The sequence below is a fragment of the Eucyclogobius newberryi genome, unplaced genomic scaffold (genome assembly GCF_026437365.1).
Source record: "Eucyclogobius newberryi isolate DKJ021-1_F unplaced genomic scaffold, fEucNew1.0.hap1 SCAF_4, whole genome shotgun sequence".
In the NCBI taxonomy this organism is placed as follows: Eukaryota; Metazoa; Chordata; class Actinopteri; order Gobiiformes; family Gobiidae; genus Eucyclogobius; species Eucyclogobius newberryi.
The window spans coordinates 24,952,285-24,969,477 of record NW_027316056.1 but is presented as its reverse complement, the minus strand read 5'-3'; the positions used below and the strand labels follow the sequence as shown (position 1 = coordinate 24,969,477).

At 40.1% G+C, this 17,193-nt stretch overlaps 1 protein-coding gene across 1 annotated transcript in view; it reads right to left on the bottom strand.

Moving 5' to 3' along the window:
• Positions 1–8,017: 8,017 nt before the first annotated feature.
• pcdh7a (protocadherin 7a) overlaps positions 8,018–17,193 on the bottom strand; it is a 58,671-nt gene continuing 49,495 nt past the window's right edge. The window contains exons 4-5 of the mRNA XM_072463574.1: positions 13,358–13,559; positions 8,018–12,185 (exon numbers count right to left, since the gene is read on the bottom strand). Of these exons, the coding sequence (XP_072319675.1) occupies positions 11,665–12,185; positions 13,358–13,559 (723 nt within the window). The 3' untranslated portion in view covers positions 8,018–11,664. The remainder of the gene's footprint in view (positions 12,186–13,357; positions 13,560–17,193) is intronic.

Genomic DNA, 17,193 nt, shown 5'->3' with positions numbered 1-17,193 from the left:
TGAAGAAACAAAGTGCAACATTGGCATAAGCTTGCTGTAAGTTTGTTTGTTGGTATGGACATAATACTGCTGTTTTACTTGCTATTTGTGCAGTAAATGGCATATTAAGTGTCTTGTGCCAAATGCTTTACATAACAGAACTTAAAGTGCACAGGTTCTCGTGTTTTTCAAATTATTACTTTGTTTGGATGGTTAGAAAGTGTGGTAGATATTTATTATAGTTTTACATCAGTCAAGTAAAGAAAATTAAAAGTTGACAGATCATGAGTAGGGCTCTAGTAGAGTTCTAAAACAGATCAATGTTATAAAAATGCAAGGACAATACAGCCAAACGACACCTTTTTCTGTCATATAACAAAATAAAGGTGTTCATTGATTGTGTAATTTATGTGGATATTGGCCCTTGTTTACAATACAGTTGCTAGGTAACATTGACTTTTGCTGCTCATGTCCAACCAGGAAGTAACATTATAAATCTAGGCAAGACAATTCAAAGTGCTTCACACGACAGGAAAAAATGCATTGAAATCACAAAACAGTTTAAGACAATAAAGAGAAGAATGCAAAAAAATCCTTTCAGTCATATGCGCAGCTAAACTAACCTGTTTTTAGCTTAAATTTGAATATTGTTAGAGTAGAAGCCTGTCTCACATCTTCAGGAAGACTGTTCCAGATTTTGGCAGCATAAAACTGAAATGCAGATTCCCCATGTTTAGTCCTGACTCTGGCACCAGCAGGAGGCCGGTCCATGTTTAGTCCTGACTCTGGCACCAGCAGGAGGCCGGTCCATGTTTAGTCCTGACTCTGGGCACCAGCAGGACACCAGCAGGAGGCCGGTCCATGTTTAGTCCTGACTCTGGCACCAGCAGGAGGCCGGTCCATGTTTAGTCCTGACTCTGGGCACCAGCAGGAGGCCGGTCCATGTTTAGTCCTGACTAAGGGCACCAGCAGGAGGCCGGTCCATGTTTAGTCCTGACTCTGACACCAGCAGGAGGCCGGTCCATGTTTAGTCCTGACTCTGGCACCAGCAGGAGGCCGGTCCATGTTTAGTCCTGACTCTGGCACCAGCAGGAGGCCGGTCCATGTTTAGTCCTGACTCTGACACCAGCAGGAGGCTGGTCCATGTTTAGTCCTGACTCTGGGCACCAGCAGGAGGCCGGTCCATGTTTAGTCCTGACTCTGGCACCAGCAGGAGGCCGGTCCCTGAGGTCCTCAGAGTCCGAGATGGTTCATATGGCACTAACATGTCTGAGATGTTCTTTGGTGCTAGGCCATGGAGAGACTTGTACACAAGCAGAGCTGCTTTAACATATTTTCTCTGAGCCACAATGTTACCTAAATCTAACCAAAATTGTAACATTTCTAGGAACATTTTAAACATATCATGTTGGTTAAGTTTTGTAATTTGTGTTGGCTGATCTTTCACATGCTCTTTAACACCCCATAAAGCCTAAAGAATAAAGTCTAAAGAATTCCGCAGATGCTCATAATGCCCAAATTCATTTAAATGGGGAAAAAGTACTAATACTTTTGAAAATTCTGCAAAAAGTACAAGTTGTTCAAATGTCAAAAGTTATAGCACACGTACTACTGTGAAAGCGATCGTAATGAGGTATAACATGTTGAAATCTGTTAAAGCGTTAAGGAGTTGAAACTGGCTAAATGGAGTACTAATACTTTTGCAAATTCTGTAAAAAGTACAAGCTTTTCAAATGTCAAAAGTTATAGCACACGTAAGGTATGTAATGTAATGTTTACAATATAAATGTGTACAAATGTGGTAAAATGGTGTAATCTGTCATTATTCTGTTTCACTTACTGTCCCAGATACTTCTCCAAAGAATGTGATAAAAGAGGGAAAGATATGCTGAACAGTATGTTAAGTCCAGGAGCTGCGAGTGTTGTTTGTATTTCAAAAAGCAGAAAATAAAACACATTTGGTGAAAACATGTTTGTGTCTGTTTCGAAAAATTGTAAAGGCAAAAGTAATGTACGTCCTCTGGACAAGTGCCGTTTAGAATTATTATTCTTTAGACTTTATTCTTTAGACTTTATTCTTGTAGTCTCACTCCATTTTTGTAGTTCCTCCTCTTTATTTTCCTGCCTCTGGACAGGCGAAGAATAGAGTCTCTTTATTTATAATCACGAATAAACGTGATTGTTTTACATAATCACGTTCAGTATACAATTATATAATTAGAGTATATATATTGCATCGATGTATATAAAACACAAGATAATCTTACCTGTTGTTGACAGAGATCCCAAACTACTAAAGAATAAAGCCTAAAGAATAAAGTCTACCTCTCCCCCCCTCTCTCTCTCTCTCTCGCTCGCTCGACTGGCTCGTCACAAAATTCTAAAGAATAAAGCCTAAATAATAAAGTCTAAAGAATTCCGCAGACACTCAATGCCCAAATTAATTTAAATGGGGAAAACTAATACTTTTGAAAATTCGACAATTCTGCAAAAAGTACAAGTTGTTCAAATGTCAAAAGTAATACTAAACTAACTAAACTAAAACTATTTAAAAACATTGCAGGTACAGCATTAAAAATTAAGTTTACAAGCAAATGTCATATTGCCTTTTTTTCCTTCAGCTTTTCAATAAGCAACAAATAATGGATAAAGAGAATGAAACGCCTTTTTGTCAGCCATTGAGCTTGCACTGCTGACAGAACTGACAGATGGTTTTGAAAACGAATCACTGATTTATTCACAAAATTACATGTTGCAAAATTATAGCCCCGGGATGATGACAATATCTATTTTCTTGGCTCAAAGCTGGGATTTTACCAAAACTAACAAAAAGTTGCCGTACTAAAAGTCAAAAAGACAAAAAGACACACGACAGCTGGGAACTATATACACTGGAAACTGCAGAAGCCACACAGTTGTCATCTGTTCTTTGAAGTGAAGGGGCGTCTGCTCTGGTCCAATCAGCAGATGGGTGTCACCTCTGTAATCACCCAAAGCTCAAATCAGGGCCCCTCCCCACCAGCAGCCTGTACCACCACACACCATTTATACTTCAGATGCTCTGTTTGAAGCCTACAATAACTGCAAAGTCACATGATATAGACTTAGAAATATATTCACTTTGTTATAAATGCAGTAGTTTCAGAGATGTATTAGGTTGTAAGCCGTCCATCTTAGGCAAGACTATTCTCTCAAATGCAATCTCGAAATTAGCAGTAAAATGGTAAAATACTATTCTGAGCAAGTGTTACATACATTATTATCACAGTGCGGAATCTCACAACTACTCTTATTGTGAAAAGAAACATTACAATATAATGATTATTCACAAGTATTGATACATAATTGTCTTCCATTCTAATACATTACTGTTCCAATAGTGTCTGACCAACTTTAAGAAAAGTTTCTGAATGCAAAAGTAAAGTTACTAAATTAAACTGTACACGGGACATATTTAGTTTACATTGTGACCTGAATAATCATGATTATTCCTATGCATTACAATATATTGTTGCTTATGTTTTATAATCTTGATGTGTCACACCAGTTTCATTGTTAATGCTAATAGGATGTCATTCTTAACTGAGCCACATTGTTGCAAAAAGGCATTTTCCATTTTATCTCTGTATAGATTGGGAAGATGGTGTAAGAGCTTTATATCAAATTCCACTCATGTTATGCAGCTGCCTTGAGCGATGGCAGGGCTTTGATGGGTTCAGGCGCTGACCATGAACAGAGGAAGGGACAGAATTGACAGCCCACAGAGGCACAGGCAGGGTCAGCACTGCGCCAGTGTCAGAGTGGCATTACAGGCACACAGGATGTAAACAACTCTGCTGCCAGCTCTCCTCAGAAAAGAGCAAGAATCTGACATTTTCCACATTTGAGGGGACATGTTCTTTTTTAAAATACACAATAACAGCCTTATAATTGTCCTCATAGCATAATTGCGTAAAGACATTTTCAGGACATTTGGGAAAATTAAAAACACACAGTTGAATATGTTTTTGTTTTGCTACTGTCATGGTGAGTTCTATAAGAGATGCGACCAAGTATGTAGTGTTAAATCATGAAGTGTAACTGAAAAAAAAGATGTATTCAGTTTTACAATTGACTTCTATTGTTAAACTTCTGTACAGCCCAAATACTGATATAAAACCATCAAAACACTATATAATTTCTTTTTAATTTTAATTTAATTTCTTTTTTCTCTCTCACATGTATGGATATTAATTTTAGCGAGTGCATTGATGATTATACAGTGTTTCTGACGACCATACTTATATCTATAGTCACTACTTCAAATCATTATTCATGTCATCCCTTGTGTTTGCTAGTTCCCTACGTTAACATATATTTCATAAAAACAGGTGACACAAAGTCAAAATTCAAAAACTGAATCTGTTAAGACTAAAAGGTGAAAACTTTACCAAACAAATCGATGATAAAAGCTGTTATTTATACTTTGAAACAGCAGACACACCAACTGCCTCAGTCAAGAAGATGACTAAGGTGGTTTGTGTTTTTAGGCCATAAAACTATTTTTGATTGGCCGCGGGTGGAACCAAGGACACAGATGCAGCGAGGTCTGGAGAATAGAATGAGACAATAAACAAAAGTTGAAAAAAAAAGATGATATAAGAGCGTTGAGCTGCTGGTTTTCGATATGGCCTTGACATTGTTGTTAACTAAAATAGGGCATTTGGAGACAAAAAAAGCAGATTATAGAGGAATTGTAATTTAATACTATACTTAGGCCTTAGTTATTTTATTACTTGGTTTACGGATCTGCCGCACTTAGATTATTGATTTCTACAATATAAATAAAATAAATTATCATAATTTTTTTTCATAATGTACAGCCGAAAACGCAAAATAGCATTAAATTAAATATAAAAAGCGGTATTAAGTCAAAAGATAAGAGCGCGTGAAGCAATTTTTCGTCAAAATCCTGCGTGAGTCTGTGACGAAGCAGCTCCGTCCCTGCGCGTGGCCTCGGGAGAGCATGAGAAGACGCGCGCGCCCGTTTCCTTGTCTGCTAGGTGCAGCGCTAACTCCTTTATATCACAAATACACATTTTAAACCTGTTTACCACATTTTCTCCAGCGCGTTTTGCCGTGACTAAGGGTGCACACTTAAGGAGCGTCTGTTCTACCGATGCAAAACACGTTAAATCTACTGTTATCGTACACACCGCGGCGGCCAAATCACGCCCGACGCAGAAGTTGAGTGCATGTACATTTGAAAGATAAACGCTCTGGACGCGTGTTCTCGTTGCCCCAGACTCATGTCCGTAAAATACACTCAGCAGCAGACGTGAGTCAGAGTCGTCCTGCGCACATGCAGTGGACGAGTTGTGCTGTGTTGCTTTTCTCGTGGTGTAAATGGAGTTTAATGGCAGTATTTTTTTTTTTATCTTACCGGGTTTGTTTTGGGTCTTTTTCCGGGTTGTGCGCAGCACGTCATCTCTGATTGGCTGCTGCGGTGCATCTGTCGCAGAAAGCTGATCAAAGCTGAACATGTCGCGCCAGCCTTTTTGGGTGCCTCATACGCGCGCTCAAAGCGTCAAGAGCGTACAAAAATGTACCAATCGCGCCGCAAAAACGAAGGAATCGCGCTGTGGGAAACGCACGCCGTGCTCGACGCGCCTTTGCATAGAATTTGAATGTAAACTGGACGCTTCGGCCGCCGCGGTCTGTACGGGCCTGAAAAAAAAATCTTTTGAAATTGAAATTATATTTATATTTCGCCCGCCTGTTCAACATATTTCATCAAGTAATAAAATAACTGCGGCCTTATTAAACATTTGCGCTACTGTCAGTGAATTTAAAAAAAACCCTCCAATAACTTAGACACCTTGAGTATGTGAAGGCACGGTGGGAAAACTCACAAAAAAACTCGTTTAAAATCTTTGAAAGTTTCTCAAAAGTCCATTTGATATACTGAGCACAGAGCGCCGAGGCTAAGATTCTGGGATTTATTCTACCATGTGCCTCTTCCAATCATTTCCTCCGTCTCCTTAAAAATCAATAGAACCAGCTCTCAGGCCTGGAATTTAATTAAGAGTTCAACCAATCTGACATTCTTTTTCGCACTGCAGACAATTTCTGTCCGTTTACCTGCCAAAACAATGTGATTTATTTACAAAGGCTTTCACAAGTATTGCCTTTTTGAGATAAATCCTGTCTATTTGAGTCATCAGATGGGTTTGATGTTTCAAAGTGAGCTGCTAATATCTTTTCTTGTCTGTCTTAATGATTGTGTTTAAAGCTGCCACTGTAGGAACGTTAATGCCGTCAAGTGAAACCGAGTCGGGTGAAGAAGATGCATATTGTAGTTTACTTTCCATTAGCTAAAATGTAATCCTCTTTATACCAGTAGTAGTCCTTTTGCAATTAATGCCTAATAGACATGAATACATTGCTTTAGAAGATGGATTCTAATCAACACAATTAAACGTTATTTTGAGAAATATTTATTGTTCATGGTATATTTTCGATACATAATATAACTTGCTTTAAGCCTAATAAATAATTGAAAGTTGTATTTATAGATATTGAAAGAAGTATTTGAGGTAATTGAAGCTGAAGTGGCTTACTACTTCTACTTATATGACCCCGCTCTATTTTTATACCCAAACCATTTGGAGAAAATAATTACAAAGACATAACTGCAGAAGTTACGCACTATGTAATTTGTCTGGAGGAGGGTCCTTATCTTGGTTGTCTCCATGGAGATGTAATTACTTCTCTACATTCATCTGTCTAACTATCTAGCGGGATATTGGCAGGAAGTGAAACACTCCGTCGAAAATGCTGATCCAGAGCATCCCAAACATGCTCAGTGTGTGACATGGCCATTGTTGTGCCATTCATCCCCAACCATCAGCTCATGGTGCAGCACGATGATGCACGATGATGCACGATGATGCACGATGATGCACGATGATGCACGATGATGCACGATGATGCACAGCTCCATTGACCTGAAGCAGGGTCTGGAAGATGAAAACATCCCAGTTCTAGCATGGCCTGCACTCACCTGACATGTCACACACTGAGCATGTTTGGGATGCTCTGGATTAGCGTTTAGGACAGAGTGTTTCAGAAGTAATTACATCTCCATGGAGACAATCGAGTGAAGGACCCTCCTCCAGACAAATTACATAGTGCACCTTTGAGTAACTTCTTTGTAATCATTTTCTCCATATGGTTTGGGTATAAAAATAGAGCGGGTTGTGTGTTATGTAGTGCCAATATTCAGAAACTTCCACGGCCATTTGGCTGGTCACATCAGGTACTGATTGGTACCTTGAATTTCCACAAACCTGCATCTTCTGCTTGTTTCCATAGAAATGTTGTGTCTTTCTGGCTATAATAGTCCATAGTATGGCATAAACCAGTATGTTCAGAAGTATGGCCTTCCATGGACTCCTGCAGGTAATGTGCCAACTTCAGTGAAAATTGTACTTGGGTAACGCACTACAGCTCCAGAATCTCATTTAAAAACTGTGCATACGTACAAAAATGTTACGTACTTGACGTCTTACCTTTTATATACACAGAAATGAGCGGCCCTCTGCAAAAACTGTAACCTTTGCGCATGAGGGTTTTCAGAGACGAGAAAGAAGTCAATTTGTGCTTAGAGAGGCTAAAGTTTGAGACGGTTTTTAAAGTTTTATAAATGAGACCCCAGGTAGGTAAGTTGTCATGAATCCCTGCAGTGCCTCATAACAGCCATATGGGGGCACTGGTGTACACTGGAGGAGGTGGACACGGATTGCGGGTCGTTTGACATTGAAGTCCTTCACACTAATCTTTGCAGTGAGCACTTCGCACGTCATATCATAAGCCTAACATTTGGAGATGGAAAATGTCAAAAAAAAAAAAAAAAAAAAAAGACCCATAACTGCGTTTGAGAGGTCATACAACCACCGACTGTGTTTTATTCTCTTTTCTGTTTATTGGCATATAGAAAGGTTACAAATGATCCGTTACAGTGCTGTTTGCAGACGTTTAAAAACTTGCCAGACACAGATATGTTTTCCGTTTTTAATGTCAAACATGTACAGTCATCTTCATACCAAACCATTCACCAAGATCTCGTCCTTCTGGTCATAGCAAATGCAATTAGTTCACGATGTAAATACAGGAAAGATTCAGCAAAACAAAATCAAGAATTAAATAAAAAACAAAAAGAAAATCTCAGCCAGCCTCGTATAAAACAAACATTTTTTCAACCATTTTTCTCAAGTGCAGATTTTTGTAAGCATGCCATTGTCTTGTTCTGGTTCCATTTGCCTGGTTTCTACAGTGTAGTTTTAAATCTGTACATGGCTATTAGTTAATAACAGCGTATAAGGGGGGATGCCAGACTCACCGTGTCCTTGAAGTGTCCTATTAAAAAAAGTAGTCTTGATTAGTGCATGGTACATGATCGGCGTTCACCGTCTGTCTCCCCCCTTTGTTTTGCAGTAGTAGACCCAAACATATTTAAACGTGCAAGTATAAAAAAATAACACACGCCCACACAGATTTATATACAGGAGTTCTGCTTGAGGAGTGGTCGAAAGGTGCTGTAATGAACTGCCATAAAACAGCAGAATATGAAGTAAAATCGCTGCCACTTTTCAAGAGGCAGGGCTGCAAGGTGAGTCTATTCCCGAAACTGACCTTTCTTTAGTTCTCGAATAGACATTCCGTGGAGTCATTGTCCATCCATAAATCTACCCTGCCATGTTGTTGCTGATTGTTTATCACCAATGTCTTCTCAGGAGTCAGTCAAGTTGAGAGCGCTCAATAAGCAGCAGTGTTGGGAAGGGGCTTTTGGGGCTGAAGAAGGCCAAGGGAGTACATCAGTGGAGTGTGTTCCTAAGGTATATACACATGAGACTCATACGTAGAGCGCAAACAGGCGATGGGAAGATCAGAGTTGTCATATTCCAAGTTGTCTTCCAGTGAGTAGGGACCAAGCAGCAAACGTTTGTGGAAGTAAGAATGCCAAAGAATACAACTTAGAGTTGTTGGCTTAACATGAAGACAGTGGATGGATAGTGGACAAATCTCTCTCTTCTGTCGAAATAACATCTCACTTCGTCAGTTTTTTGTACAATTTTGTAATAATTGTACGTGAATACATCTGACTTGATTTGGCGTATTATCAGACATGGCCAAAGAAGCGAATGATTAGCCATCTGCTGTGGTAAAGATCCAATTTCGTGCGAGCGGGCAAAATAAGATTTTACCTTGTCTGTGTTATGATTTTACCTTGTCTTGTGTGTATAAAGAACCACTAACACTAGTAATAACTACTCTAGCATTGCAGGATATGGCTTGACTAGTATTTGGTTAAAAGGATTTTGGAGAATTTGGCTCAAATCAGACATTTGCACAACCAATCCGCGCTGTTTTGTCCATTATTCATCTGCTGCCTTGAACATTCTTTCTCATGTTTCCGGAGTCCCAGCATCAGCATAAAATCAGGTAAATTCTCATCACGTACACCACCTGATCTAAAACAACCAGGAAAGGCAAAACGAGACCCACTTTAACTGGCATTCACTGGCTCGGTTCCACTTTCCTACCCACACATGAAGGAGATCCGGGGAGTTGGAGGAGAAAAGGAAACTCGTTAAGACCAGGGGGACGACCTAACCCTATTATCCCCTATCGCGCTCCCGAACCGCTCGCTGATGATGAGAATTAGTATGGCCTGGATCCACACCCACTCACCAGGGCAGTGCAGCCGAGTGTGTCTGTGGCTGCTGGGAAGGGCGAGATCTGGAGGAGCATGTTATCGTCACCAGTCAGGAGCAGCAGCCGTCTGGGCGTGCCCGCTGAAAAAGGGTCACAGCTCCAACTTTGTGCTGACAACATTGTGTTCGGTCGCCCGTGGCAACCTCCACACTTTTGGGTGATGGAAAAGTTAAAGAAGCACTGAAGATTGTCTCCCTCGCTGCCGTCGTCATCTCCATCCCTGTAATAGCTTTCAGTGTATCCAAAAAGGCATGGGGCTGTATCCAAAAGGTTTTGTAAAAAAGGGGGAAAATGTTCCTTCATGCAAGAGTTTTTTTTAATTTTCTATTTTTTTCTTATAGATTTGGTTTCTCTATGAGTCCTACTTACAGTATGCAAAGTAGCACATATTCCTGTGATACATACAGAAAATGTAATTTAAATTCCCTTTAATGAAGCCCCACATATCAGTCAGAGAGATGAGTAATTATTTAAGTACATTTTATGTTTAAATATTAGCTGGAGGGTAGCAGGCAAAAATGCTCGAGTTAGCTTTAATTAGGCAATATGTTCAGAGTATGACGGCACGTACACACATACACGCATGTGGGGAACAAAGTGAGCGTCTAGTTTCTTCTTATGTCCTAATGAATGCATGTCTGTGTGCATAATGTATTTGAACGTCAGCAATCAGGAATAACACCGTGGCTAATACTGGCGATGTGAAAGTGATGCGTTCTTCTAACCCTCTAGTGCACCTACTACCACCTAACAAACTGTAATGCAAGACCCAAGAGATGCAGATATGGAAATGCTCTGACATCAGTTGGCAATCCTAGCTCAAAAACGTTTTTTACCCTTTTTCTGCATCTACAATTTCATTTGCTGGGTGGAAGAGCTAATCTGCTGTTCACTTCACGTTGTCATAATGTTATTCCTGGTTGGTGTATTTCTCTACTAAGTTAAATGCTGCTCACTTGGTCTTGCGAAATAACATGGACCATTTGACTGTATTTGCATGCTATAAGTGTGTACTTGTGTCCGTGTAGGTGTGGAGCATGTCCTACCACTAATGTAAGAAGTAGTCTGGTGTAGTCCAGGGAGGATGTGGTCTATTACACACATATGTACATACTGACCAATCAAGCAGGCCAAAAGGAAAGACTGACACTATGAAAACCTTGTGTCCTTGCTCACGGTACAAAACTATTCACATTGTAGCAGTTTTTTCCAGACTCCTTTGCGTTTTCCAAAGATACCTGATTTTTCCGGGATCAGCACATTTTTTTTATGTGTACTTACTGTACAGCACGCTCACTTTGTTGCTATTTTAGTCCAGTGTTTAAGACTTAATTCTCATGGGAGTTGCAGCTCTGATTGTTCCACTTTCACAGTTTGTTGCAATAAAGGTTGATCAGCCATGAGAAAGTTATGTTTTTTGTAATGAATCCCACCCAAAACACTGCTATAAAAGCGGTGTTCTATTCTTTTTTTTTTTTTTTACTTAATAAGACCTTGAAGGTGCAGAGTTCATCCAAAGCTGGCATGACGTTTTCATGTGAGGCGGTAATAGTATTTGGAGTACCCATTAGTGTTCTTCACTCAGATTCCTCTGTTTCAAAGGGTCAAACATGCACTGGAATCAGGTTAAAGAGATCAAGTTGTCCACCTCTAAAGATGTTGATAGGACCATTGCCTGCAGGAAGTCAGTAGTTTAAAAAATCTTCTTATGAAAGTTATCTTCTGCTAGTCCATTTTCCACCTGCTTAAGTGTAAGTGCCTATAAATATTGGTTAGAATCCAAAAGGTTCAGTTTGATACAGGAAAATCTTTCATCTCTGACATTTTCACAGCATTAAAAGGCTTCCAAAATGTTGTTTACAAGCTTTAATGTTAACTCGCTCTTCAGTAAAGTGGTAGTTGCAGGTGATTTCTGTGTTGGGCAGCTTGTCACAGGTACACTTCTCTCCGGGACAGCGTGAGGCAGGACGCCGTCTTGTAGTCTCCTCCTGTTCGGGTTAAGGGTATGACCTCAGGTGCTTCCTGGCTCTCCCCGGCTTCCTCATCTCCCGGTCGCCTGCCAAAGCCAGCGCTGCTAAACGTGTCGTAGGAGGCTGAAGTCATCTTGCGGTTCAGGAGGTTGCGGTTGTGGTCGCCCATGTTCCTGTTGCCTAGAGTGCCAAGGGGATCACCATTAGCCAGTGGTAACCTCTGGCCCTCTACGTTGACCACCACACCGGGCTCCGAGCTTCCCGCGCTGCTCTCACTGTCGCTCTCGTGGTGGTTGCTACCGCGGAGATTGTTGTTGTCGTCTCCCGGTGCGAAGGTGGAGAGCCGCGGGGGGTCACTGCCGTGGCGTGGCCGGCGGGGAGAGGCGCGTACAGGCATCCAGCAGGTGTCTGAGTGACCAAACTCATCACACTCATGGGTACACTTTCCGGTGAGGGCCACATCTGGCAGCTGCCTGGCATCTAGTAGAGAAAAGAAGATTTGTGAAGTCAAATGGGTCTAAATAGATTATACAGTATGTAGACCAAATGAGGTTAAGCGCAGAGGTGGGAATATCGACTCACATTTAATCTGTTACTTAAGTAGGCTAAGTTATTGAGTGTTTGTCTCTGAGTCGCTTTCAATATTATGTTCCTGTATAATATTAGATTGGAAATGTCCTTAATATCAATACACACTAATCTAAATTTACATTAAAACTGTTTATTTGACCCGACCAGCACCAAAAACCAAAAGGAGCTTATTTTGAGTTTTTGAGTTATACAGGCATATAACCTACACAATAATTCTAAAGCATTATCACAACTTATTCAATTTGTAACTCCCGGCAGATCAAATAAACGCATGTGAAATCATTTTTCGAGATAATTATTGCCAGCACAATAAATCCTCAGTTGAATTTGCCTCTCCATCTGACCATGACCAAAAGTTATTAAAGGGCATGAAAACAGCAACAAGGACCTTCGCATATCGGTGAAAAACTGTATTCAACTGCAAAATACAGCAAATCATCAGAAGGTCAGCACAACCATGGCTAAACGAGGATAAAAGCATGCTTCATTTTATTTTCCATGCAAATGTGTGGTCAAGGCCATGAATGCAGCAAACAACATCTTATTATTTATTAAGCTTACAAAAATGTGTACAAATGTGTTACAAAGTACGGCATGTATGGATAAGATAAAATTTTACCTGCTAAAAACCATGTAGAGACATTTTTCATTACTGGATAACAACAATTTCAAAACAGTTCAAGTTATATGCGATCGAACCAGGGACCATGACGGGTGATAGATTGTGAAAGTGCGTTGCATATTTGCACACAATCTGTTGAACTAGAACAATCTCCTGCTTTAGTCCAAATCAGGGAGTGTGAATGTTTTAAAGCACAACCCATTTATCAAGTAGAAATGTGCACACAAATGCACTGGTGTGTAACAAAATGCTGCCCTTTTCCTAAATAGAAAAGACTCGCGAGACATATTTTTTTCATTTTTCATAAAGGTGTTTTCCTCTGGATTTACACACTGTATTTACACACAGTAACTGGGAGCCTCTAGACAGCCATTGTTATTACACCGAATGGCTTTTATTGGCCGTTCATGTTGCGGCGTGTTTGTGTCACTGCTCTGACCGTTCTCTACATGCTCCTCTTCGCCCACGCTGCCCTCTGGAGTGGTCCGCTCGTAGCCCTCCTCAGGCAGGGGCAACGCTCCCAGCCTCGGCCCCGATGAACTCTTGCTACTGGGCGTCTCAGAATCCTCCAGACCACTGTCGTAGCAGCCACCATCTTGGGCCTGGTTCACCACGGAGAAGGTCACCCGCCGGAGGGTCCCCTACGGAAAAAAACATACAAACACAATATGGGTTTAATCATCCAGGACTAATCTGAGTTGCTAAATCGGAGGGATTAGGCGTATGGGCAGTGTTGGTGGACCAAGATGTGCTAAGATTATCTCCATGTTCTCCTTGATTATGGGTTTAGCAGCTACAATGCAGGCAATAGTCCTGGACCAATCACGGAAGTTTTTGTTTAAAGGTTTAATCCTGGTTACAGATGATTGCAGTTGGACTTGGTGTTTACGAAACCAAAGTCATTTATTTATTTTCTGTTTGGACCGTTGCCCGCTGCTGCTGCGTGGTCCGGTATGGTGTCAATAGAGTCACATAAGCAGAGTAACCAGAGTTCAAAGCTCTGCCACAGATGGGAATTAAATTAACAAATGTATTCACAGATCTAGTTTGCCTAAAGTTGTGCTATCAACATATATTTGTTCTGATCACAATAAAATAATATAAACTATGGCAAAACCCTAAGCAAAATCGAGATGACCATCGACTAAAAGGAAGATGATCAAAGTAGTTTATTTCAACAATGATGGGCCTATGGTAAGCATTAAGAGGGAACTATGTCCACTATGTTATTTGGAGCTAACAAAAAGACAAAACAGTAAATTATTCACATGAATGAATAAATTACATGTAATAAAATATATGATACATTATTTAATATAAAAATATGAACTATAAATAATGAATGGGTTCATCTTTTCCCCCCAAATGTTCTCTGTCTATCCAAAGCATAGGTTTCAAAGGTCATCTTTAAAATGAATTAATAAATGTTTAAATATATTTTATTTGGTCAGGCCAGTAAATGTTAATGAACGTACATGATTGTAACCATGGGCTAATTTCCATTGGTTGTCCAGCATTCTCTCTCTCAACACTCTCATTCATACACCAGCATTGGACACTGGAGGCAGTGTGGGTGAAGTGTCTTGCCCAAGGACACAACAGCAGTGTGCACTACCGCCCCCCTGTGGCACCTGGCATTCCAACGGTCTTCTTTCCAAGTACTAGCCAGCCTCATCTCTGCATAAGCATCCCTTGCCTTGGACTTGTTAACATAGCCACTGCTAGACAATGGGGGGCCCTATACATGCCCAGTGGGGACCCCATACCCACTTTTAAAGTGTAAAAAACACATAGGATTTTGAAGGCGTTAATAAAACTTCCACTGATTATTTCTGTTTTGGGCAGGCGGTTTTGATCAGAGGTCATTTAATTTCCAGTGTTCTGGTGCATTTTAGATGTATTATCACATACATAGTAACATTTCTACTGTGAGGTCCCCTACAGTCCCTTAATTTCCCCACCCCCCCTGCTCCAGCACTCACACTCTTCTCGCTCTGAAGACAAAGGCTCTAGAAATAATTTAAAACTATTCATCTGAATGTATGTATCTAATGTGTAATTTAAATTATCATAGATAATTTTGGTGAAAAAAAACAAAAACCCAAAGGTATTTATTTGAATCACTACAGATGCAATTTATTTAAAAAAACCCTCTGCATTTTACACATGTACCGGAGTTTGAGAAACCCTCAGAAAACCCAAGTTAACAAGAAAGGAATATTGATATCTTCAAAAATACCTGTATAAAACATAAGCCTGCAGCTGACTTCTAAAGCTCAGCAGACTCCTTTGAAACAAGTAAATCTAAATGTTCAGCGCTGGTACTAACAGTGAGCAGCTCGTACAACTGTTAATAAATGCTACCACCGCTGACATCTCCTACTACTGCTATAGTCACTGTAACGAACCATTTCACCTGCTGTGATCGGCAAGTACAAACCACCACATCTCATCTAGTTAGCGCAGGCCTTTTACATGAGTAGGAGAAGAAACAAAATCCACACTAAAAGTCCATGATAAGAGCGTGATGGGAGAGAATGAAATGACTCCATCTTGCCTGGAGGGACCACTCACTCTGCAAAGAGACGCCTATTTCTATACCCCACCCCTACAATCTTTCTACCAATTTATCTGGGGAAGTTACGGCCCTGCTAATTTGGATCTGCTTTGAAACACGCCGCATATAGGCCTGGATTCAAATTTAAATTACTGAGGCAAATCTAGAAGAACAGAGGATAGAGATTATTAGAATTTGACCCAAAATCTAATAATATATGCAACATTTGACAACATTTAAAGTAGAAAAACTTAGATATTATTTCAATGTTTCTGCCATTGTAATATCCATCCAGTGCTGGTTTAGTCATGATCCGAGTTTATAATCAGATTCCCAATTTTGACGGGGTTTGGGTCGTGTGAGTGCACAGCATATGTCATATGCAGCTGCTGCTATTACTATTTCCAGTACACTACTTTTACAACAACAATAGCTATGCTTATGCTATTATATGAAAAAATAACATTTCGTTGTAGTAAAATGTACAATTATTTATTCACTTTTAACGGTAATGCAAACAGCACTGATCTTCCTTTGCATGTGCTCAACTGAGAGGAACATTTCAAGTACTGAGGTATAACACGACAAGAGAGGAGAGGGACACAAGCTTATCAATTAGGCAGAGGAGAAAATTAACTGAGAGCTTCCTTCTGGTGCCACTTCTTAACAGTTGAGGGAAAGTTGGTGTGACAGCGGGGGACTGTGGGTGCAGACACTGGTGTGGTGAAACGTATTGGAGCTGAAGCGGCAGAAGGCAACAATTCGAGGAAGCACTTCTTGTTACAGCTCTCTTTAGAGGCCCGTGTATTTTTAGAGCAAACTTTAACACGGAGATGATTCAACCTGCTTCACTCATTCCGAGAGCGGCGGTTCATAATAGCAGAGAAGTACATGACAAAGTATTTGAGATTCCGCGAGTAGGTTAAACATTTTGTAACAATTTATCGGTTTACAGACTGAATTAATGTTATTGTCTCCCTGGAGTGTTCCACGGACATGTTGCCAAATATAAGAATAGTTTTAAGTATCAGAAAAATGTGTGGCTCACTATCTCATTTTGGTTGAACTTTTAGTCATTTGAGTTTAGTAGCCGCATTATAAAGTAGATAAAATTAGGTATTATCACTATTGTTTTTATATTTGAGAAAAAGCCACTTCTGTTTTCTGTTACAAAACATTATATTCCCATATTTTATTTTTAAATTGTCCCTTTATCTAATAATTTTTGATACAGTGCCGACTCTGTGCCGTCACTGGGGATTTAGTATAATACAAACGGCATATATGTCTTAGCAGTTTATCGAGGAGAGAGCGAGAGAGAGAAAAAAAAACAATTCCAGGAGTGAAGGAGATTAGGATTGAGGTTTTGGGGATTACCATATGAATGTAAATCCAGAGTGTATTATCATGGGACATGTTGATGATTGACAGCAGTTGAGTTTTCTAATAAGTGAAGCAGGGTTCTAGTTTCTGAATGCACCTTCTCTGACAGACTATATTGGATCAGGCCCGATTCCATCTAATTCAATTCAACTCAACCCTCTATCTCCAGGCCAGATACTGTGTTCTATTGCTCTTCTCTTGACTCGTTTATTTTTTACGCGCTACAAATACTTACAACTACTGAAACTGCTTCTGTTTGCATTTGCTGTTGTGGCCTTGAATTCTACTACCACTGCTTTCTCAAGCGGGAGAATTATTAAAGTTTATTGTGTTTG